Source organism: Sapajus apella, unplaced genomic scaffold (genome assembly GCF_009761245.1).
Source record: "Sapajus apella isolate SASKATOON/1434 unplaced genomic scaffold, GSC_monkey_1.0 scaffold103, whole genome shotgun sequence".
Taxonomy (NCBI): Eukaryota; Metazoa; Chordata; class Mammalia; order Primates; family Cebidae; genus Sapajus; species Sapajus apella.
This window is the reverse complement of record NW_022437043.1, coordinates 5,791,559-5,816,132: the sequence shown is the minus strand read 5'-3', so window position 1 is coordinate 5,816,132 and position 24,574 is coordinate 5,791,559. Positions and strand designations below refer to the sequence as shown.

Sequence of the window (24,574 nt, the reverse complement as noted above, 5' to 3'; positions counted from 1 at the left end):
CAGGCACCTCTTCTGCCAAGAAGCTACCATGACCACCACATTCAAGTTAAACCTGGACCTCCCCCCATCCCCAGTCAGGCAAATGATACAAATGGGAAAACAGGCCTGGTGAGGATCCTTCCTATTAGTTTTCTTGCCTTCTCAGCCTAGGGTGTGGGTGTGGCTGGGACTGGCTGTAAGGCCCCTATTTCTAAGGCAAGCACCCATTTTCTCATGGATTCTACCATTTCATCACTGGTGGAGCCAGTCAAGATGGCTGCTCGATTTTCAGTTAGTTTTTGGGGGCAATGGCTGGGTAGGGGATTGACCTAATGGAGACCCACTCCCTCATATCTTCATTACTCATCGGCTCTGCTGGCCAGGGATGTAGGGTTCTCCACCTGCTCAAAGTCAAAAGGCTTTCTCCAGGTTTTGTAACAGCTTGTACTTTATTATATATGCAACCTTGCCATGCCTGCCAGTTAACTCCCCTCCCGCCAATGTTATCCTTGTGATATCAGCTCCCTCTTGGGGCCACTGAGCTGTCCCCCTTTCCTTCTGAGCTGGAGTAGTGGTGCCCCTCAAGCAGGCAATGGGCAGGGGGAGATCCACAATTTATCATCGCAGTTCTCTTAAACGTATTAACACTTAAATAAGCACTCTTGGGGAGATGCAAAGGATATTCAAGAAGGGATGCAGTGGGAGGCTACCCCTCATCCAAGGTACAGGCTGGAATGAGCTACAGCTGGTCTATCGTGGGCCTCAGAAGGTGAAGAGGGAGCGTATTCTGGGGCTTAGTATGGGTGGGGCATATCCTCCCCAAACTTGTTCTGGTGGGCGATGTTCTTCACATCTAGGAGAGCCTGAGGAGGAGACAAAAATAGGGCAGGTGAGAGAGAGTAAGGACCCCTCTACCTCAGCTGCAAGGCTGCCCCGACTCCAGCCCTCAACCACTCGGTCTTCTGGACTATCCCACAGCCCCTGCCTCACGCAAAATAATCACGAGGCAGCCATGCAGAGGGGCCTGTGGTCTCCCTTTACGAAATCACAGAAGGAGTGTGTGTGAGTGGGGTGAGTGTGCACGTGTTGAAGGGTCTACCCAGGGCTCACCTGGTGGTGGACATAGGCCTGACAGTAGTAACACCAGGTCGACAGGTCGACATAGCTGAGGACCAGCGGGTGTCCAGAGTTTCCATGGTGTCGGAGCATGTGGGCATTGATGTAACGACCACAGTAGACCTGAGTTTGGGGGTGTATCACATGGGGGTCAGCAACCCCCTGCAGTTTGCTCCCAGGCCAACCTCCACCCCATCCCCTTCCTCTGCTCCGTACCTGATAACAAGAGAGACACACCCAATTCTCTTGGATTGTTCCACAGTCCCCACAAGGTTGGGTCACATCCAGGCCTGCTGCAGGTATGGGACATACTGCCACCAAATGGGGACACCAGGGCAGTGGTGTCACAGCATAAAATATGGCCTGGAGTTGGTGGGCAAAACTGAGTGAGCTGAGGACCCCATCTCCCCATTATATGTTTATACATCACATGCTCCTTCCTGGAGACACAAATGGACAAAAGAAGGAAGCCAAAGTTCCAGCCTCTTCCTGAGCTCACCTGATCAGTGAGGCCCTTAGATCCCTGCATCAGCATCGAATCAGCCATGTCCTGACCTCCAGCTGCCTCTCCTAGTAGGTTCTCCTCTCCTGGTGCTTGAGATTCTGGGGCCCCCTGGACATGCAGAAGAGATGTATCAGAGAAGTCAGATTCTTGCCCCTTCTTGCCCCTGCCTGGGTGTGGTGGGCCTTACCTGAGATTCGCTGCCTAGCTCCAAGGTCCTGAGACTCCCAATCAGTGTACTGGGAGATATCTGGGATGTAGTTCCCCGCACAGGTGAGGTTGGGGGCGTCTGGTGGTCTGTGCTCAAGGTTAGAGGAGTTTGGATCAGCTTGGTGCCCCCTAGAGCTTCCTCTGACGTAGTCTTGTCCAGTGTGGCTCCCTCCATGGCTGTCTCTGAGGTGGTCTGGGCCAGTGTAGCTCCTCCTACAGCCTCTGAGGTAGTCTGGCCCAGAGTGGTTCCCCTAACAGCATCCTCTGAGGTGGTCTGGTCCAGAGTGGCTCCTCCCACAGTTTCCTCTGAGGTGGTCTGGTCCGGAGTGGCTCCCCCGACAGCCTCCTCTGAGGTGGTCTGGCCCAGCATGGCTCCCCCAATGGCTGCCTTGGAGATGGTCTGGGCCAGTGTGGCTCCCCCCGTGGCTGCTTCTGAGGACTGGTCCTGAGTGACTGCCACCACAGCTGTCTCTGACTTAATCTGGTCTGGAGTGGACTCTTTCCCAGACACCGAGATGACCTTCCCCATGCTTGCTTCCAGAACCTTCTTTTCTCGTGTGAGCATCCGCTCAGCTAACGTAGGTTTGGCTGGTTGGGGTGCCTTCTTGGTGATCAGCTTAGAACTGGAGGGTCCCTCTTTGTCTTCTACCTCTGGAACCAGGGAGGAGATCCTTGAGTGTGGGTGCTGTCCCCCTTCCTGCCTCTAATCCCTGCTCCCCAGCCCCCTCCTTCCCTGAGTTCCCCCCATGGTCCCCAATTCCACTCACTCATGACCCGTAAGCTGCGCCAGTATCTGCGATGGACTTGGATGGTCTCAGTAATTGAAGCCAGGGCCCCTGATAGTGGGGGCCGTGGCAGGGTCAGCAGGGGTGGCGGGTCTCCAAGGAGGGAGCGAATGCAGGCAGCCATGGACTCTGAGATGGATGTCAGGTTATAGCCACCCTTTGTTAAGGACAAGAGAAGGGAAAGGCATGGTGGGGGTTCATTGAGGAATCTGGAAAGCAACATGTCCTGCCTCCCCAATCCTCCCAACTGAGCCCTACAAGTCTGGAGAGGGAGGGGGGAGTACTGGGAACAAGTGAGCAGAACCCACACCTGTAACATGGGCGGCACCCGTTGTGTAAGGTGGTTGTTGTGGGGAGTAAATTGTGATGTAAAGTGCAAGATAACAATACTGATAAAACCATTAGTAATAGCTGACATTATTTATTAAGTGTTTGCTCTGTGCCAGACCCGATTTTAAGTACTTCATGCATATTAACTCAATCCTCACAACCACAGGCGCTCAATCTACACCAGAACTTGCCTTCATGCCATACAGAAATCCGTCTTCACACTGTCCAGGAACCCCTGGCCTCACATCATACAGTAATCACTGATCTGACCTGCATGAGATGCCTGCTGTGAACCCATACAAAAGCCCCTGCCCTGATCTAGTATAGGAACAACTGACTCTCTCTCCATATGGACTCCTGTTCTGACTTTCTTCACACTCTACAGGAATCCCAGTTGCTATTCTTTTTACAGACAAACTGAGGCAAAAGGTTGGGCGCAGTGGCTTATGCCTGTAATCTCAGCACTTTGGGAGGCTGAGGAGGGCAGATTGCCTGAGGTCAGGAGTTCGAGACCAGCCTGGCCAACATGGTGAAACCCCGTCTCTACTGAAAATACAAAAAACTTAGCCAGGTGTGGTGGTGTGCACCTGTAATCCCAGCTACTCCGGAGGCTGAGGTAGGGGAATTGCTTGAACCAGGGAGGTGGAGGTTACAGTGAGCTGAGATCGCACTATTACACTGCAGCTTGGGTGACAGAGCGAGACTCCATCTCAAAAAAACAAAAACAAAAACAAAAAACTGAGGCTCGGAGTGGTTAGATGACTTGTCCGAGGTCCTAACAGCTGAAAAGGCAGCACTGGGGTTAGAACTTTGGCTCTCTGATGGAGTCATCTGTGTTTTTAACTCCCACCATGCCCTGTCACAAACAGTACTGGGCACACGGTAAGTGGGGCTTTTTGCAAGCCACTTAATTTCTCTGTGACTTATTTTCCTCATCTGTAAAGTAGTGAAAATAACGGCACAGAAGGTTGCTGAGCGGGTTAGTATCTGAACAATGCATAATAGTAACCAGGGGCCGGGTGTGGTGGCTCACACTTGTAATTCCAGCACTCTGTGAGGCTGAGGTGGGTGGATTTCTTGAGGCCAGGAGCTCAAGACCAGCCTGGCCAACATTGTGAAACCCCATCTCTACTAAAAATACAAAAATTAGCCAGGCGTGGTGGTGGGTACCTGTAATCCCAGCTACTCAGGAGGCTGAGGTGGGAGGATCATTTGAACCTGGGAGGTGGAGGCTGCAGTGAGTTGAGATTGTGCCATTGCACTCCAGCCTGGGTGACAGAGCAAGACTCTGTCTCAATTAAAAAAAAAAAAGAAAAAAAACAGATCTACCAGATCCAGCATTTACCATTTGCCAGGCATTCCTCCATGATTAGCCAGCCTCATAAAGATGAGGAAACTGAGGCACGGGGCATGGGGATACTGAGTCACTTAACAAAGGCCAGTGAATTTTCTTTGTCCCAGGAACTTGTTAGAGGCAGTTCAGGTAATAGTAAAAAACACAAACACTGGAGCCACATTGCATGCGTTCAAGTCCTGGTTCTGCCATCAGTAAATGTGCCATCTCAGGCACATTTCTTTCAGTCATCTAGTCATCACATCTCTTTGTGCCTCAGTTTCCCTGATCTTGAGAGGGGAAAATAATGAGGTAAGCTAACCCTACCTCATAAGGCTGCTTTGCCAAGTAACTAAATGAATAAGACACATGAAGTGCTCAGAAGAGTGCTTTGCACATAGTGAGCACTCAAAGCTGTTAATGTTGCTGTTATTATTACTACCCAGTATGTGCCAACGATCCCAGGCGGGGACACTTAAAGGAGATTTCAGGAAACTATCCTGAATGATAGTGCCAAGATTCCCAAACTACCCTCCCACTGTGGGAAAAGGTACCAAGAGAGAGTTACCTCTAGGATAAGGATAATGCGGCCACTGGCAAGGCCCATCAGCAGGTGGGTGAGGTGGGCATAACCCTCAGGTGATACCTGGCAGCCCCCCAGCGGGTCCCCCCGTGCAGCGTCAAAGCCAGCTGAGACCAGCACCAGTTCTGGGTTGAACTGAGGCAGGGAGAGAAGAGAGACGTATAAGCATGAGGGTAAGGGCTTTTGGTAGGCAGTAAGTGATGGTGACTCAGACACATGGAGAAAAGGACAAATGAAGAAGACATGGAGATGCAAGTCAGAGAAATGGAGACACAGAGCCTGGAGACTGGGAGATGCAAAAGCAGAGACTGAAAATGAAGAGAGGAAGAAAAGAAATACAGACTCAGAGATAGAAGAAACAGATGCAGATTTAGAGACATGGAGATGGCAAAAATGGACAGATGGGGACATGAGACAGAGTCATGATGAGACCAGACTCATATGTCAATAGACTGACATGAGAAACGGAGAGACAGAGACATGTCCTCATATACACACACCAGGGTCAAACATGGGACACACATACACAAGATACAGGGTTTTATATACATAGTGCCAAAGAGAGGTGCTCGCACACTTCCATAACAGAAGATGGCAATGCAAGCACCACACACACACAAGATGGTCACACAAAGCCACATGTACTGCCACACACAGTCCCATACAGACCAGTACTACATATCTGCACTAGTCATGCACACACATACATACATAGTTTCTTAAAGAGGACAATAACCCACAGCCACCCTGCACAGTCACAATCATACACATGCCATCACTACACAGCCACAACAGCCACATGCACTCTGGTGTGTCCACAAGAGCTGGTCGCTTACACATACAGTTGTACACACAGAAGGCTGTCCTGGCCACCCATGCATAGTCAGATGCACGTGCAGATCCAAAGATGCACACTGGCACCCAGGGTGACAGAGCGGTGCTCACACCTCTTCCCCCTCCCTCCCAGAGTCAGCCATACACAAGCCACTGACTCCCCCAGCTCAGACAGAGGGAAGGCAGCTACCTCCCAGTCAGAGACACATACAAACAGCCAGGGCAGGCAGACAGACAGTGACTGCTATCACACACAGCCCTCCACATCCAGAGGGTCCCATACAGGCTGTCACAGAGATGGCTGCATTTAGTGACATACAATATCACACCCATTGCACAGAGAAAAGGTGGTGAGAAATACCCACCTGCACAGAATTGCACACACATACTAAAGCACTTGTGATAGCACACATATACAACACAGATCCAGCCAGGACACGGGCCACTGCTGCGTAGCCAGAAGGCCTTCACACACAGGCAAGACAGTCACTCACACAGTGTCACACAGAGAAGGCAGTCATGTACAGCCACCTGTGCAGTCAGACAAACACACAAGGTGATCACAGTCACCAACTGCCCCAGTAGCCTCATTAGTCACCCTCGGGCTGTCTCATATGATCAGCCACCTGGCAGTCAGATGCACACATGCCAAGGAGGCAGGCCCAGGCTGCCACCTGCACAGGCGTGTCACATACATCCTGAGATCTATCCTAAGCTTTACCTCGTAGGCAATAGGAAGCACCAGGCGATGCCAGGCAGCTAGGTAGTCAGCATCACCTATGCGGGGCCCATTCCATGCCACGTTGACGGTGAAGCCTGTGCCCGCAGCCCGGCCAGTCTGGCTGCTGGCACCCTCATCTCCCATGGGGAAGAAGGTGCCATGATCGTAGCGGTGCAGGGACACATATAGTACACTGCAGGGGAGGGGGTGGGAAGGGGGCCATAGCTGGTTAGGGGCTCCAGTACTCCTGAGGTGCTCACCCATCTCCCTGACCACATCACAGCCCCTGACTGCAGCATCTTACCTGGGGTCATCCTCAAACATGTGCTGAGTTCCATTACCATGGTGGACATCCCAATCCACGATCAGGATCCTGGGTAGGAGGCAGAAGCTCAGTAACCTAGGATACTCACCCCCTGGAAGAGGGCTGGGCTAGACCCCTGGGGTCTGCAGAGATATTTAGTGCTGAGTGACAGGACCCTGGGTCCTGTCAGTTAAGGGGAAAAGTATGATCCTGGGGTCCCAAGGGCTGCCTCGTAGACATGAGCAAGTGCTTGGGGCTGGACCTTGGGCTTTTTTGGGTCATTGCTAGGGAATTGGACCTGGGCCTCAGGCAGCTAATGCTGGGGGCTGAGTCCTGGGTCTTCTGGAGTATGCATCGGGAGCTTGGACCTGGGTTCTGTCGAGACACCTTCTATAGGCCAGAAATGCTGGGGTGGGACCCTGGATCCTCGTGTTTGTTTGAGACGTAGTTTCGCTCTTATTGCCCAGGCTGGAGTGCAATGGCATGATCTCAGCTCAATCGCAACCTCTGCCTCCTGGGTTCAAGCGATTCTCCTACTTCAGCCTCCTGAGTAGCTGGGATTATAGGCATGTACCACCACGCCTAGCTAATTTTTGTATTTTTAGTAGAGATGGGGTTTCTCCATGTTGGTCAGGCTGGTCTTGAATTCCAGACCTCAGGTGATCCACCCGCCTCGGCCTCCCAAAGTGCTGGGATTACAGGCGTGAGCCACTGTGCCCAGACTTGGATCCTGTTTTATAAGCGCCCAGGTGACACGATCTGGGGGCCCTATCTAAATAAACACTGAGAGGCTCCATCCTCGGTCCTTCTCTGAGTAAGGGTGGCACCCTTACTTTTTCTGGGGAAGTCCTAGGAGCTGGACCATGGGGTATGATGAGTAAGCAATGGGCTGGGGGGAGCTTCCAGGTCTTCACAAGGATCAGGATTTGGGGGTCCCCAGGGAGTCCTTACCGCAGGGCATGCCCACTGATAGCCTGGGCATGGCGAGCAGCCACAGCCACTGAGTTGAAAAAGCAAAAACCGCAAGCTGCGTCCTGCTCCGCATGGTGTCCTGGGGGACGCACCACAGCAGCACCATTCAGAACCTAGGGAGCAGCAGGGTGCTAAGACTGGACCGCCTGCCCTCAAGCTTGTCCTCCTTCCTTTCTTCCCCTCCCTTTTTTTTTTGACACAGGGTCTCAGTCTGTCGCCTAGGCTTGAGTGCAGTGGCACAGTCATGGCTCACTGCAGCCTTGACCTCTTGAGCTCACTTTGGCTTCTCAAATTGCTAGGATTATAGGCGTGAGCCACCGTACTTGGCCACCCTTCCCTTCCCTTTCTCCAGTTCCCTCCATTATGCCCCCAGCCTCTAGGCCTGCCCCTTCTCGTGCCCTTCCCCACGGCCCCTTTCCTCAGGCCCTGCTTGACTCTCTCAGAGCCTTCAGAAACAGCAGGTGACCCTTTTTCTTCTATTATCCCTCAGGTCCTCCTCTCCCCAGCCCACAGAGAACGCACCTCTCCTGAGAGCACAGCCTCCACCAGGCGGCAGGCAGCGCCAGTGGCAAGCTGTGCACAGGCAAATGTGCTGGGGCAGATGTAGATGGAGTCAAAGTTGGAACTCTCCCGGTGAAGCTCCCGGGTTTTCATCTTCTCTGTGGCCCGGAGACGAGCTACATACTCAGCACTGGAGGCACAGAGAGGAGCACCAGCAGGATGGTGAAGAGGATCCGTCCCCTTCCTGAACCCCACCCCCAAGACAGGAACTTCAGCTCCTCTCAAGTCCCGCAGCAGCTCCCTGGTGGGGGGGAACCCCAAGCTCCAATCCCTGAGACTTCCTCCACAGTCCTGGGATCCCACCCACCCTAGGCACTGGGGTCTGACCTGTGGCAGGTGAACAGCTCAGCCTCTGTGGCAGGGCGCGGTGGCAGGGTGAGGCAGCGCCCGGCAAGTCCCAGCTCCTCCAGACGGCACATGATCCGCAAAATGCGCTGGGGTACCTCAGGGTGGTGGCTAGCGGTGGGGGAACCAGAGGTGGGGCTTAGTGCCTGAGAGGGAGGAACCCCCAACACCTACTCATCCAGACCTCCAACTGCCTACCTGTCCCACAAGTTGCAGTGATTCATCATACTTTGGTCATAGACCAGCCCTGTGCGAAACTGTAGCACCGGCCATGTCAGGATTGGAAGCACTGGGGGTTCCCAGGGTCCTTCATCTTCGCTCTCCTCTACATTGTCCTCCTCCACATTGTCCCCTTCCACAGTATCAGCTACAAGGAGGAGGCCACATTCATCCTACCCTCTCAATCTGAATCCCCGTCATACTCTGGAACTCAGGTGACCCAAACAGAAAAAGGGTGGGAGGTCTGAAACCAGGGCCCAGGGAGACAGACGGCCTGACTCTCTCCCACCAAGGTGGCCTAGGAAAGTCAGAGGAAGTCTGAAGACAGTCTCCCCCAGGGCTCATCCCATGCCCACCCCCACCAAGCCCACTCCCCACTTCCTACTTGATCTCACAAGAACCTCCCAGAAGGGCTCAAGGGCTTCCAGAGCACAGGAAACTGAAGCCTGGGCACTGCAAGGCAGGACAGAAAGAAAATATGATACAAAGGAACGTGGGCGGGCAGTGAGGCTCCCGCTTTCCCCTCCTCCACCTGGGCTCACCTCCGGCAGGGGGCACCAGGAGACTCCAGCATGGGGCAAGGATCTCCCAGAAGGGTGTGAAGTGAAGCACTGACGCCTTCAGCCAGGGCACGGAGGTTGTAGCCACCCTGGGGGAAGGAGTTGTGAAGGGGGGGGTCAGTAAAGGACCAGAAATGACCAGGGAATAATAATAATAATGATAATAATAGAGTGCATACCAAATGTCAAGCAACAAGGAACTTAGAAGGGGGCCTCATTGAATTCACTGGACAATGATATGAGATGATTACCATTATTATGCTCGTTTTACAGAAGGAAAGCTGAGACACAAAGAAGTGAAGTGACTTATGCAAGGTTGTCCAGCTAGTAAGTGAAATGCTGGGCCAGGAACTCCTGTTGGACTTGAAAGCTTCGTTCTTAAGCCCTCCAGGATCCACAGGCTGAGGGACAAAGGTGAGTCACTCACCTCCAGAGACAGGATCAGCTTGCCTCCTGCCTGACCCATGAGCAGGTGGGTTAGCTGGGCGAACCCTGCTGGAGTGGCGGCCATCTCACCCTGGGGGGACATGGAGGGTCAGCCTGGCTCCATGCAGCCCACCTGCTGCCCCAGGGAGCCTGCCTTACCTTGGGGTCCCCTTGCAGGGCATCAAATCCAGCAGCCACCAGGACCAGCTGAGGCTGGAACTGAGGAGGGAATGTACTCCATGAGGCTACCTGCCCTCATGGCCCAACTTTCAAGGCTTCTCCTCCCCTCAACACACCCCAGACCCCCAGGACCTCAAGGGCGACTGGCAGCAGGACGTGCAGGAAAGCAGCAATGTAGTCAGCATCCCGCATCCCCACCTGCAGACACAGGAGTGTGACGGGGGATGTTCAGCCACCTACCCTGAGCCGAAGGCAGAAGGGTAGGGCTGGGCCTTACTTTGGGGGCAGAGGGTAAGTGGATACTGACCTGGTTCCAAGGCACATTGATGGTATATCCTTGGCCTTGGCCAAAACCTGTGGTGGACCAGTTAGAGGCCTTCAGGTGGGGCCAGAACCTACCCTGCTCGTAGCGGTGGATGGAGAAATAGAGGACACTGGGGGCAGAAGAAAAAGAGGTAAGAGAGTTGGAGAAAAGTCAATCCCCATAGACACTCTCAACCCAACAGTTGCTAGTTTCCTCTACCACTCATTTCCCCAATCAACCACTCATTCATTCTCTCATTCATTAATTTCCCCATTCATATGTAATACATGAATCCATTCTTCCATCAATTTACCCTTATATTCAGTCACCAATTTACCCATCTTACCATTTACTCATTCTTCCCCTTATTTATCTATTACCTCATTCACTTATTTACTTAGTCTCTCACCAGAACCTTTCCCTCAGCAAATATCACTGCCCCCTCAGTGCCCACCCAATTTCAGGCTCAGCTCTAGGGTCTATCCCAGATCCTGGGGGCTCCTGACTCTGTGGGGTACTCTAGATCATGTTCGCCCACCACCTGCCCCTATGACCAAGGCAGTAACAGCAGGTCAAACCCTGTGACACTGGAGGCTCAAATGGAGCATGGGGCTCTTAGCAGGGGGGAGCCAGCTAAGGCTGAAAAGAACCTCAAGCCAGGCTGCGGGAGCTGGGTGATTCTCTAGAAGGAAGTGGAAAGACCTGGGGGGTAGGAGTGAGACTTGCTTCTGTGGGTGGAACTGGAGAGGGGGTACTGGCTGGGGCTGCCATGAGGCCAGTGAGAGGGCAGTTCCGTCTCCCCAGTGCCTTACAGGCCACCTCTACTACTTATTTTACAGGTGAGACAGCAAGCACTTAAGAGGGGTGAGATCAACAAGCAAAACAGATACTGAAAAGATGCAGTGCACATGCTTTGACAGAAAGCCCAGCAAGGGGCCATGGGAGGGCTTAATTCTGACAGTGGAAAGCAAAACAAATAATCTATCATCCATCTATCCTTCTATCTGGTCATTTACCCCCTGCCTTGTTCTGGACAGGATCTGAGGCAGCTTTTTTAAGGAAATCCAAGAAATAGTGGTATGCAATGAATCTAGACAAACTTAAGAATCACGTTTTAATGTGTTGATAATGTAGTTATAAAATTTAATGCAAGTGATATAAAAAGATTCTTAAAATTGAGGGAAAAAATCTTAGAATTGGGGAATAAAAAAATGCAAAAGCTCTGGTCTTGAGTGGGTGGAGGATGATTGTTGTATTTCTTTTTTTTTTTTTTTTGAGACGGAGTTTCACTCATGTTACCCAGGCTGGAGTGCAATGGCGCGATCTCAGCTCACCGCAACCTCCGCCTCCTGGGTTCAGGCAATTCTCCTGCCTCAACCTCCTGAGTAGCTGGGATTACAGGCACGCGCCACCATGCCCAGCTAATGTTTTTTGTATTTTTTAGTAGAGACGGGGTTTCACCATGTTGACCAGGATGGTCTTGATCTCTTGACCTCGTGATCCACCCGCCTCGGCCTCCCAAAGTGCTGGGATTACAGGCTTGAGCCACCGCGCCCGGCCAATTGTTGTATTTCTGACAGTGATAGATAAATCTTGATTTTAAACTTTTAGTAAGTTAATCATGAGAAAGAGAAGCACAGTAGGACATAAAAATTATGAACAGGGGGCCAGGTGCAGTGGCTCACGCCTGTAATCCCAGCACTTTGGGAGGCCAAGGTGGGTAGATCACTTGAGGTCAGGAGTTCGAGATCAGTCTGGCCAACATGGTGAAACCCTATCTCTAATAAAAATAGCAAAAAATTTTCCGGGCATAGTGGTGTGCACCAGTCATCCCAGCTCCTCGGGAGGCAGGGGCAGGAAAATCGCTTGAACTTGGGAGGCAGAGGTTGCAGTGAGCCAAGATGGGGCCATTGCACTCCAGCCTGGGTGACAGAGTGTGACTCTGTCTCAAAAAAAAAAAGAAAAAAAAAAAAAAATTATCATCAGGGGAAGACAGGAATAAAGAAAAGATCTGAAGAAAGCTGACTCTAAAAGAGAGCCATCAAAGTCAACAAAGAGCAGAACTAGCACTCAAGGAAGCTAAGTTTATAAAGAAACAGAAGGGAATTTTAAAATAAGTTCACACACTTTCAAATTAAATGGTGGATTGATAGTACGGGTTTACCTCCTCACCCTCCTACCACCCCCATCAAAGTACAGTAAAGATATTGTAAACAGCAACCCAAAAAGAGTGGAAAAAAGGATGTCAGAATAAGAGACTTCAGTGAATTTCTAGAAAGTAGAATTTGAGATTCCAGGGGCCCCAGGGTGCTCTGTCTCATGCTGAGAAGAGGGCACCAAAGATAACCTGAGATTTCCCTCCTAGAGAAATCCAGTACAGATCCAGATCAATGCACACGAAACCCCTTCTGAAGAACCAATTCACTGAATCATCAATGTACCAGTCACTTGTTTCTTTAAACTATTTAGTTTTAGATCATCTGTTTTCCTTGTCTTCACAACAGCATTTTAAGGACTGCCTAGTTTGTCTCCCTGTTGCTGGAGTTCAGAGACAGAGATGTGGAGCTGGGAGACCCAAGGACATGGACGTGTTTTTTTTTGTTCACACATTTTTGTTCATAAGGAACAATGTACTGAATATATTCACAGTGTTTTACATCTGTGTGTGTAGTCAATAATGTACCCACAGGCTAGGTGCAGTGGCTCACGCCTGTAATCCCAGGACCTTGGGAAGCCGAGGCGGGTGGATCGCCTGAGGTTGGGAGTTCAAGACCAGCCTGACCAACATGGAAAAACCCCGTCTCTATTAAAAATACAAAATTAGTCAGGCATGGCGCACATGCCTGCAATCCCAGCTACTCGGGAGGCTGAGGCAGGAGAATCGCTTGAACCCAGGAGGTGGAGGTTGTGGTGAGCCAAGATCGTGCCACTACACTCTAGCCTGGGCAACAAGAGTGAAACTCTGTCTCAAAAAAACATAGTGTACCCACAAAAGAACACATAGCTATAGCCTCCTATGCATTTATTCAAACAAAACAAATGATTAATGATATATATTTTTTTTTTGACACGGAGTTTCGCTCGTTACCCAGGCTGGAGTGCAATGGCGCGATCTCGCCTCACCGCAACCTCCGCCTCCTGGGTTCAGGCAATTCTCCTGCCTCAGCCTCCTGAGTAGCTGGGACTACAGGCATGCGCCACCATGCCCAGCTAATTTTTTGTATTTTTAGTAGAGACGGGGTTTCACCATGTTGACCAGGATGGTCTTGATCTCCTGACCTCGTGATCCACCCGCCTCGGACTCCCAAAGTGCTGGGATTACAGGCTTGAGCCACCGCGCCCAGCCTATGATTAATGATATTAAAGGATGATATCCAAATATCATAAATGATATTTGGATGACAGAGCCTAGGCAGATTACAAAAATATTCTTGTTAATCTTCACTTAGGTAATGCTTTTCTTAAAAAGTGTACTTATGTTTTAGAGATGCATTCTGGAATATTTACAGAAAAAATTATGTGGTATCTGGGATTAGCCTTGAAGGAAAACAGAAAGAGGGCAGTGTGTACAGCTATAGATGAAATGAGATTGGCCAATGAGTTGATAAATGTTGAAGCATTCAATTCCAGAAGCCGGATGTGAACAAAAAAAAAGAACACAGGAGAAAAAAATTAATAAAGATAAAAACTGAAAAATTAATGAAGTCTAAAACATTAAAATAAAATTAAAAGTATAAAACCACAGTAAAACAGTAGAGATGACCAACAAAGCCCAAAGCTAGACTGGAAAACAGACACACCTTTGACAAGGGTGAGGGAAAAAAGAGATGTTACCCCAAAGAAGAGGCCTCCTTTGATCTAACATCTGGCAGGATCCTACCTAATGCCTGGGTCCTTACCCACACTTGCTAAAGTTGCAACCTGTCAGTGGACATTCTCTGTCCCCATTGTGAGGAAATGCCTTTCAGAAAAACAGACCCACAAACACCACAGCAGAGTAGTCCTCTGACAGCCCCCTACAATGGGCCTTCATTCTTGGGTTTAAAAAGCCAACTAAAGATGGCCAGACATTTGAGGAAAACCACCAGCACGAAAGAGAAGGACCAAGAAAAAATAATTCAACCAGCCTCAGAATGAAGAGACATAATTCAGACAACAGAAGAAACTTAAAGCACTTCCTTTTTTTTTTTTTTTTTTTTTTTTTTGGAGACAGGGTCTCACTTTATTGCCCAGGCTGGAATGCAGTGGCAAGATCTTGGCTCACTGCAACCTGTCTCCCAGGTTCAAGTGATTCTCCTGCCTCCACCTCCTAAGTAGCTAGGATTATAGGAGCGCACAACCACGCCCAGCTAATTTTTGTAATTTTAGTAGAGACGGGGTTTCACCATGTTGGCCAGGCTGGTCTCGAACTTCTGACCTCAAGTGATCTGCCCACCTCGGCCTCGCAAAGTGCTGGGATTACAGGCATGAGCCACGGTGCCTGGCCAGCACTTCTAACTCGTACTCTATAAAAACAAGATCAGGAATGAGAAGGCATAGAAACAGAGAGGAAAAAAGTGCTTTTGGAGTTTAAAAGAGTATCTAAATACATAATTCAACAGAAGGGCTTAAAGATAAAGTTGACAAAATCTCCCAGGACACAGCAAAAGAAAAGACAGAAAACATGAGATAAAAAATAAGAAGCCTAGGCAACATGGTGAAAACCCATCTTTACAAAAGATAAAAAAATTAGCTGGGTATGGTGGTGTGCAACTGTGGTCCCAGCTACTCAGGAGGCTGAGGTAAGAGGATCGCTTGAGCCCGGGAGGTCGAGGCTGCAGTGAGTCATATTTGTGTCATTGTACTCCAGCCTCGGCAACAGGGCAAGACCTTGTCTTAAAAAAGAGAGAGAGATGTAGAGGATCAACCCAGGAAGTCTAACATCTGACTAACAGAAGTCCTAGAAAGAGGACAGAAAAAACAAAGAAATTATCAAGGATCTAATAGAAGACAATTTCTAAAATTTTAAGAAAAGCATGAATTGGCTGGGCACGGTAGCTCATGCCTGTAATCTCAGCATTTTGGGAGGCCGAGGTGGGCAGATGACAAGGTCAGGAGTTCAAGAGCAGCCTGGCCAATATGGTGAAACCCCGTTTCTACTAAAAATATAAAAATTAGCCAGGCGTAGTGGCACATGCCTGTAGTCCCAGCTACTCAGGAGGCTGAGGCAGGAGAATTGCTTGAACCCAGGAGTCGGAGATTGCAGTGAGCTGAGATTGCACCACCGCACTCCAGCCTGGGAGACAGAGTAAGACTCTGTCACAAAAAAAAAAAAAAAAAAAAAAAAGCTTGAATCTTCAGGTGTAAAATGTCTACCTACTACTAAGCAGAGTTAAAATGTCTACCTTCTACTAATCAGAGTGAAAGGGCCAGGGTAAAAGTTTAGAACATCAAAGCTAGGTACAGGCTCATGCCTGTAATCCCTGTGCTTTGGGAGGCTGAAGTGGGAGGACACTTGAGGTCCAGAGTTCGAGACCCGTCTGGGCAACATAGTGAGATCCTATCTCTACAAATAATTTAAAAAATTAGCTAGGTGTGGTGGCACATGCCTGCAGTCCTAGCTACATGGGAGGCTGAGGCAGGAGGATTGCTTGAGCCCAGGAGTTTGAGATTACAGTGGGCTATGATCATGCTACTATACTCCAGCCTGTGTGACACAGTGATATTCTGTCTAAAGAAAGAAAAAAACAAAAACACCCAAGATAACCATGCAGAGAGGAAGGTAGAATCTTGGAAAGGAATGAAAAGCAGACACCTGTCAGCAACACTGAATGCTGGAAAATAATAAAGCAATGTCTAGAGAACAGCCAACCTAAATTGGATAAGGTGTCACAGGAACTCAGGATCTGTGGGGAAAAAGTGAATTCCCTGTAGTCGGCTGGGTAGAAGCCTAGATAAAACAACTACTACAGGTTGAACATCCTTAATCTAGAAGTCTGAAATGCTCTAAAGTCCTAAACTTTTTTTATTTTTATTTTTTATTTTAGAGACATCCTGCTCAGGAACTAAACTTTTTTTTAGATGAAGTCTCGGTCTATCACCCAGACTGGAATGCAGTGGCATGATCTTGGCTCACTGTAACCTCTGCCTCCTCAGTTCAAGCGTTTCTCCTGCCTTGTGATTCTCCTGCCTCAGCCTCCTCAGTAGCTGGAAATACAAGTGTATGCCACCACGCTGGGTGTAATTTTTTTTGTATTTTTGTAGAGACAGGGTTTCACCATGTTGGCCAAGTTGATCTCAAACTCCTGACCTCAGGTGATCTGCCCACCTCAGCCTCCCAAAGTGCTGGGATTACAGGCGTGAGCTACCGTGCCCAGCCCTAAAATCCTAAATTTTTTGAAGGCCTACATGACACTCAAAGGAAATGCTCATTAGGGTATTCTGGATTTTAGGTTTTCAGATTAGGGATGCTGAATCACTAAGTATAATATAAATATTTCCAAATCTGAAAAACTCTGAAATCTGAAATACTTCTGGCTCCAAGCACTTCACATGAGGGATATTCAACCTGTATTTAGTAATGTCCCCTACTGACAAGGACTTGTTCAATAACTTTCTGCAGAAAGGGTAAGCTGGTCCCCTCCTGGAGGGAAGTCGGGCATTGTATGCCAGACTTCAAAGCATGCTGACCCTCTGACCCAAGCAATCCACTGTTAAAAATTCATCCTACAGATAGACTCAGAGAAGTGCAGAATTATATATTTACTATTCACGGTAGAAGTGCCTGTAATAGCAAAAACTGGGAAGCATCTTAAATGTCCTGGGGTTAAATAACTAGAGGTATAGTCATAAAATTGAATACTACAAAGAACAATATGCTTTTAGAGGTACTAACATGGAGGTGTCCCAGATATGCTGTTAAATTAATAAAGCAAGTTGTTGAAGAACATGTGGAGAATTACTCCATGAGGCAGTGTGTTGTTAGTGATAATAAATATTCATACATCTACAGAAAAAATCTGTAAGGATATAACCTAAGCTGACAATAATTATTTTTGAGGTAATGGAAATTAGAGGAGACTCACTACTTCAGATACTTCTGTATTATTTGATTTTTTTAAACAAATACATTGCTATTTATAGATAATATTTTTAATTATCTACTGACAGGATACACAAACATTTTAAAGTATTACCCTAATCAGAAAAAATAAAGCAGTAATTTGAGGTTCATTCCAATTCAAGGATAAATCAGTGAATAAGATCTTCAAATATTTGTGGGTCAAATATTTGTGGGTCAAATATTTGTGGATCAAATCCCATTACTCCCAGTTCTCTGTGTGACCTCTTAACCTATAAGCCTCAGTCCCCCCATCTGTAAAATGGGGAACCCAACAGTCCCTGCCTCAGAGTGAAATCAGGAGAGACAGCAGACACAGAGAGTAGCACAGATCCTGATCCCAGGATAGACCCCATGAATGTGAGTGCCCTTCCCTCCCTCTGGACCCTTTCTGGCTGGGTCTGTAAGGGTGAGAGGTGGCTTAAAATCTAGCACCTAGGTGGGACTTGGGGTATACCTGGGGTCCTGGTCGAAGGTGAACTGTGTTCCTTGACCGTGGTGCACATCCCAATCCACGATAAGGACCCTAAGAGCAGGAGAGAGGAGGGACTCTGTAGAAGGGGATCAAGGTGAACCTAGGGGAAGAGCCCAGACCAGGACACCCAACCCCATGCCACCCCCATCACATCTGCCCTCTGTTGCTGACCTCCGGATGCGGTGTTTCTGTTGAGCATAGCGGGCTGCCACAGCCACGTGGTTGAACATGCAATAGCCATCCATAAGACTGTGTTGGGCGTGATGTCCAGGAGGCCTGGGCAGGACAAGAAAGTCACGGACTGGGATGTGTGGTGGGGTCCTCCTCCGCAGAGACAGACTATCCCCTGCTCTCTAATCCTGGACCACCAATTCCTTTAATGCTGATGCCTAAAAATCTGCCAGGAATCGAGCAACAGAGGCCTTCAAACTCTCACCCCCTGCCAATCTACTGCTCTGTCTCCCAAGGAGATTTGAAAATGTTCATTAAAATGATCAATGCATACATTCTCATAGCCAGTCATTCTGTTGCAGGAACTTAGCCCACAACCTGTACTTTAAAACAGGTGAAATAACATTTTAATTTTATGTTAGTATAAAATAACATTTTATTTTTTATAAAGGTACTAGCATGTTTGCTGCAGCATTTTTTTTGAAATGGCAAACGACTGGGGAGAACCAAAATGCCCATCAGTCGGGGGCTGATTAACATAGAGTGCATTTACACAACAGCATTCTACCAGGCTCCAAGCTACATACTGCTAGAGAAAGTTTTCCAAGATGTGTAAGTGAAAAGATGGCATTGAGTATGTCATGTTACTACCATTTGTGGTTAAAAACAGGGGAGGGAGGAGAAAGGCTTTTGCATTTCATCAATTCTGGGATGCCAATGATGATAAGATGTACCATGATTTTACATGCCAAAAACAAAGCAGAAAATACTGCCAATGGAATTCTGAGATGTCATTGTTTTTAAGATGCATCTGGATTTCAAGATGTTACAGATATGAAAAAATGTACACCTTATAATCAATGAAATATGGTATTTATTTCTTGAATAAGACTTTGTGGGAGGACACATGAGTCACTGGTTCCAATGACTACCTCCCACAAGAGGAGGCAGGTGTCTGGGTGACAAGGATGGGAGACAGACTTTTTATTATATTATCTTTTGTACCTCTGGATTTTTGAATCACATGAATATATTACCCATATTAATACATTTTACACTTGAAGGAAGGACTTTAAAAGACTGTAGAAAGTCAAATGCTGGAGTCATACCTAATGATGGCCATGCCATTCCGGATTTCAGCCCCTAGGACCGCATCCACCAGCCTGAGGACAGAGCCAGTGGCCAGGCAGGCACAGGAGTATGAGTTCTGGTGAGACAGTGGGGAGCCAGAGAGGGAGTGAGGGAGAGAACAGCCCTATCCACTCAGCTGCTTCCCCCAGGGTGGGGTGGGCATGGGGATGGGGGACCCCAGGATTGCCACCATTCCCTGTCCCCACAGTTCTCATCCATACCGGATGAAGATAAACTGAGTCATAGGTGTCTGCTAGGACGCGGAGTTCTCCCTCCTTCATGTACTGGGTTGTTTCCATCAGATCAATATATTCTAGGCTAGACACAGATTAGGGATGAGATTCAGGGCCCTGTCTCTTCCCTAGCTGAGCCGTCCATACACCAAACCTCTGGTCAAATTAGGGATCGGCTCCCCCAACTGTCAACCTGAAGGAATAGTGGGATATAAGACACATTGTTTCTTGCCTAGCCTGCCTCATTTCCAGTAATATTCTCTTGTTCCCCTGCTCTAGTCATGCCAAATCCTACTTTAAGGCCTTTGGCCACACTAGTCCAGCTGTTGTTCTTCCCTTCCTTCAGCCACCCTCTTCATCTGGCTTTTTTTATCCTCTGAAAGCTCAGCTCAGATACCCCCTCTGCCAAGCTAGCTTTCCTCAAGCCACACAGCACCAGGCGTCTAAATCTGGGTTCCTGCAGCCCCTGGGGGAACCCCCGATCACTCTGTCCACACATCCACCATCTGTTCACATAATCAGATCATGATAACAGTAATAGTTTACCATGAGCTGATGATACATCAAGCCCTGTTCTAAGCACCTGACACACACCGAACTCTCCTGAGGAACTTATGTTTACTGGTCCCCTTGTCACAGGTGATGACATAGATTCAGTGAGGTTCAGTGACTTGCCCAATGCTGGTCGCAGAGATCATGACATTCCTTCCCAAAGTATTCAGCTTGCCCTGGTTTGTCCAGGGCAGGCTCCTCCCCATCCCTACAAAGTTCCCAAGCCTTCACCTGTGAACCAACATCAGCTCTTCCTTTTCAGCAAACCGGGCCTGGGGAGACATGAGGAATAAAGCGGGGATAAAGGGTTAAGCCATGGGCTATGCCCAGGTCAGGTCAGTTCCCTGCCCTCCACCCAGTGTATTGGCTTGGGGGCCTTACCTGAAAGGATACACATCGATCTAGGAGGCCCTCCTGGATCAGTTGCTCCTTGATGGCATGGAGCCGCTCAGGGCCTTCCGGGAAGCTGGGGAGATGAAGACATAGTCACATATGCATGGGGATCCTGAAGAGCACCACATCTGTTCTCCCCCCATCTACCAATCCACAGCTGCTCAACCTAAAACTGTGGTGTCAGTCCTGCCTACCACTGGCTCAGGAGTGTGACCATCTCTTCACTACCACTACTACCATACCCTCCTGCCTGGGCTGTGGCGGCATCTCCTGGGTCTCCCTGCTTTGCCCCTCACTCCCTCAACAGTCCTTTCTGTGCATGGCAGCCAGACACCGGTTGAAACCCTTAAAAGTTCATGTCTCTCTGAGGCTCCCATCCCATTCTGAATAAAAGCCAAAGTCTTCCCCATGCTCAGAAGGCCCTAAACAATCTGTCCTTTGTCACTTCTCTGACCCCGTCTCCTACCCCTCTCTCTCTCCTTTGCTTTCCTTCACCTACACTGGTCTCTTCCCTGGTCCTCAGTTGAATCAAATACTCTTCAGCCAGCCCTAGAACTTTACTCTAGCTGCCCCCACCACCTAGAACACCCTTCTCCCAACTGTCTTCGTGGCTTTTTCCCTCAGCTCTTCAGATCCCTGGTCAAATGTCAGTGAGGCCTTCCCTGACCATCCTATTTAAAATTGAAGTCCCTTCCACTATACTTTCTCTTACTATCCTCCCTTTACTGCTTCTCCATAACACTGCTCTTTCGAACACAGTGTATCATTTACTTTTTTTTTTTTGAGACAGAGTTTTGTGCTCGTTGCACAGGCTGGAGTGCAATGGCGCAATCTTGGCTCACTATAACCTCCACCTCCTGGGTTCAAGCGATTCTCCTGCCTCATCCTCCCAAGTAGCTGGGATCACAGGCATGTGCCACCATGCCCGACTAATTTTGTATTTTTAGTAGAGACGGGGTTTCTCCATGTTGGTCAGGCTGGTCTTGAACTCCTGACCTCAGGTGATCCACCCACCTCGGCCTCCCAAAGTGCTGGGATTACAGGCTTGAGGGGCCACTTTTGTTTATTTATTGTCTGTCTTCCCCCTTTTCCCTGAAGACACGGACTTTTGTTTGTTTTGTCTACTGCTGTATCCCGAGCTCCTCAATAAATAGTAAATAGGTATTCCATAAAAGAAGTCTTTTGTCATAGTAAGTTAGTCTTAGGTTGGAATAAGGGATATAGATATTAATTGGTAAACACACAAATATGACAATTAGCACACAATGTCATGGGCTAGGAAAATAAGATCAGGTATTGGGGTAGGGTTTGGCCAGGCAAAATCCTCTTTGAGAAAGTCTCATTGGGATGTGAAAGGTAACTGGAAGAGAAGAAGATAGAAAGGAATCTCTGGGAAAGGGGTTGGCCAGGGTACAGACTAGAGGCAAGAGGGTGTCTGGCATGTTGGAAGAACAAGGGGACAAGTGTCGGTGAGGAGGATCGGCTGATGAAGTCACAAAGTGATGTGGAGCTAGATCATGTGGAAACTTTGAGGCCAGGATGAAGAATATGGACTTTACCTTGAGGGTAACAGTTTGTCCTTAAAGTTTTGTTTTGTTTTGTTTTGAGACAGAGTTTTGCTCTTATTGCCCCTGGCTGGAGTGCAATGGCATGATTTCTGCTCATGCGACCTCCAACTCCTGGGTTCAAGCGATTCTCCTGCCTCACTCTCCCTAGTAGCTGGGATTACAGGTGTGTGCCACTACACCCAGCTAATTTTTGTATTTTTAGTAGACAGGGCATTTCACCATGTTGGTCAGACTGGTCTTAAACTCCTGACAAGGCAGGCGATCCACCTGCCTTGGCCTTGCAAAGTGCTGGGATTACAGGTGTGAGCCACCACACCCGGCCTCCTTAAAGTATTTAAACAAAGACAACATCATCTCATACATATTTTTTTATGTTGCTTCGTGAACAGACAATAAGGCAAGGCTGGAAGCAGGGGACCTGGGAGGAGGCTTCTGCAAGTCTAGGTGAGTGATGATGATGGTGGCAGTGGAGATGGTGAGTTGAGGTCAAATGGTGAATATAATTTAACATACAGCCAAAATGATTTGATGATTCTTTTTGAAAAGTAAAGCAAATGAGAGGTGTTCTCCTCTAGGAAGGCTCCTGGGAAGCCTGGATATTAGTCTAGGATCCTCTATTACACACCCTTGAACCCCTCTGGTCTTAAATCTGTCTTCATTAAACACCTCATACCGCTGTTGGCTGTTTAAGGATCTGCCCTCCTACTCACCAATCAGTTCCCAGAGAAGGGACCCTGTCTGTTGTTCAGTACATTTGTATCACTAACTCTTGGCACACAGTAGGCACTCAATAAATGTTTGTTGGCTACATAGAAAAACCCTTTCAAGTGTGAGCCCTACCTCCCCAAATCATCTGCTTCCAGAATCCAGGATGGGGTAAGAAAGGATTTGTTCTTGCTAATGGGCTGTGTGTGTATTTTTGTGGTTTGGAGACAGCCTGGAAGATCCAGCCTCACCTGTCATCCCAGAGGCAATGGAATTCATTTAGCTGCTCATCCAACACCAAGCCAGTGCCAGCCAGTGCTTCAGCCTCAAGGTTCAGATCCTGCAGAGGAAAAAAAAGGAGACACAGATCCATTGTAGGCCTTGAGTCAGAAGGAACATCCTCAACTGTCCAGGGTGGGGAACCTTTGGGTTTTGATTGCCATACGAGGCTAAACTGCAGCCAGGCCCTGCTCACCATCCCCTGCAGTCCCACGATTAGGTCTTCTTCGATTGCTTGGCCGAGCTTCTTCATTTTGCCTTTCTTCTTTACCTCCGCTAGATTGGGGATGGAGCGGGGAACGGCTCCCTTTTTAATGTTTCGCTTCTGCGAATCAGAGAGAAGGGTCAGAGTCCAGGGCATGGCCAGCTTGCTCCCTCTCCCCCTCACCAGGGCGGGTCTAGGGCCTCACCGAAGTGACACTGGAGTCCTGAGGGGACGACTGGGGGTTCTGCCTACTTCTTCGCTGCCTGGTTGTGGTGGAATCCTGGCCGGTTGAGGTCATAGCTGAGGAGGCTTCGCCCCTGTCTCGGTTCTGGGGGGGGAGGTGTGGGTGTGTGAAGGGGCAAGTGTGCCCAGAGGACTCCGCCCCCTCTATTAAATTCCATTCCTTACGCGATCTTTTTCTCCACAGCCTTCCAAACTCCGCCTCTCTCAGGCCTTCTCCCTCCACTCAGGTGGCCATTCTACCTGGCCCCGCCCGGTCCGCTAGACTCCACCCCTTTTACATGATTCTTTCTCCGGTGTTGCCCTTTCACTGAGCAATAAGCCCACTGGCTCACTCAATCCGTTTTAGGGCCCGCCCTTTCCAACCAATCACCACCCCTTCCACTCTCCCAAGCCCCATTCCCAGACCCTCTAAGCCCGGCCCAGACCCCATTCCTTCACGAACCTGCCCTTTCGGCCTATCTCCCGGGATAATCACCCACCCTTTCACTCAGCCCGCCCCGGCCCCGGCCCGGCCCCGGCCTCAACTCCTCCCTTAACGATTCACTTAACTCCACCCCTTATCGGGCCGGACCGGTACCTTCCACTCTGCCAGATCCCGCCCCTAGCGTTTCAACCAGCCCCGCTCCTCAGGGGACTGCCCCGTTCCTTCCACCAGCTCCACCCCCTGCCCGGACCGGACCGCTAACGTTTCGCTAAGCCCCCTCAGCCAGTCCTGAGGCGACTTCAGTCGGCCTCCACCCCTTCCCGCCTCCGCTGTCGACGCGGCCAGTCCTCGCCGCCCCACTCACTGGGCGCAACCCCTTTCTCAAACTCCGCCCTTGGCTCGCTCCGCCAAGTTCTTGGCGACCCGTGGGGACGCGAGCGCCCGGGCCTTTCTTTTCCATTGGGCCTGGTCTCTCGACTGCCCGCCCAGATCCCGCCTTCTGAAGGGATCGTGCCTCAAGGCCGCGCCCCTCGCGCGAGCCACACCTCTCGCGATCTCACAGAAGGCGGTGCGGTGCGTCGGCGTACTACGTCACTGTACTGTGCCTACGTAAAAGGCGCGCGCCGCTGATTCGCGACCGGGCGGCGGCGCAAGCTCTTCCCTCTCTCGATTACCACCGCTGTCGTCCTGTATGCCATAGCCGCCGCCCCTCCGTCCCCGTCCAGTCACTTAGGAGCCCTCCGGGCCAGCGGTGTCGCGAGAGCAAGCAAGGAAGCGTGGGAATTAGGAAGGGCTTCTTCCCTCTTCTCCGCGACGTCCCGCGCGACGCGCC

The 24,574-nt window shown here is 49.6% G+C and overlaps 1 protein-coding gene across 8 annotated transcripts; it reads right to left on the bottom strand.

Moving 5' to 3' along the window:
• Positions 1–407: 407 nt before the first annotated feature.
• HDAC6 (histone deacetylase 6) lies at positions 408–24,574 on the bottom strand. Of its 8 annotated transcripts, none has more exons than XM_032258624.1 (29): positions 24,107–24,574; positions 23,281–23,403; positions 23,067–23,195; positions 22,843–22,931; positions 20,307–20,391; positions 20,157–20,197; positions 19,362–19,458; positions 19,119–19,216; positions 18,010–18,114; positions 17,821–17,889; positions 10,268–10,394; positions 10,093–10,158; positions 9,940–9,999; positions 9,782–9,871; positions 9,337–9,443; positions 9,180–9,247; positions 8,774–8,942; positions 8,558–8,686; positions 8,192–8,360; positions 7,649–7,782; positions 6,698–6,766; positions 6,394–6,586; positions 4,824–4,973; positions 2,575–2,749; positions 1,788–2,458; positions 1,595–1,708; positions 1,312–1,458; positions 1,090–1,218; positions 408–842 (listed from the first exon to the last, which is right to left on the bottom strand). In XM_032258624.1, the coding sequence occupies exons 1-29, from the start codon at positions 24,200–24,202 to the stop codon at positions 774–776; spliced, it is 3,768 nt and encodes a 1,255-aa protein (XP_032114515.1). In that variant the 5' UTR covers positions 24,203–24,574; the 3' UTR covers positions 408–773. The 8 variants fall into 8 exon arrangements, with proteins under 8 accessions (XP_032114515.1, XP_032114521.1, XP_032114519.1 ...); XM_032258628.1 differs by lacking the exon at positions 24,107–24,574 and adding an exon at positions 24,005–24,094 and having other exon boundaries at positions 415–842; XM_032258626.1 differs by lacking the exon at positions 24,107–24,574 and adding an exon at positions 23,896–24,043 and having other exon boundaries at positions 415–842.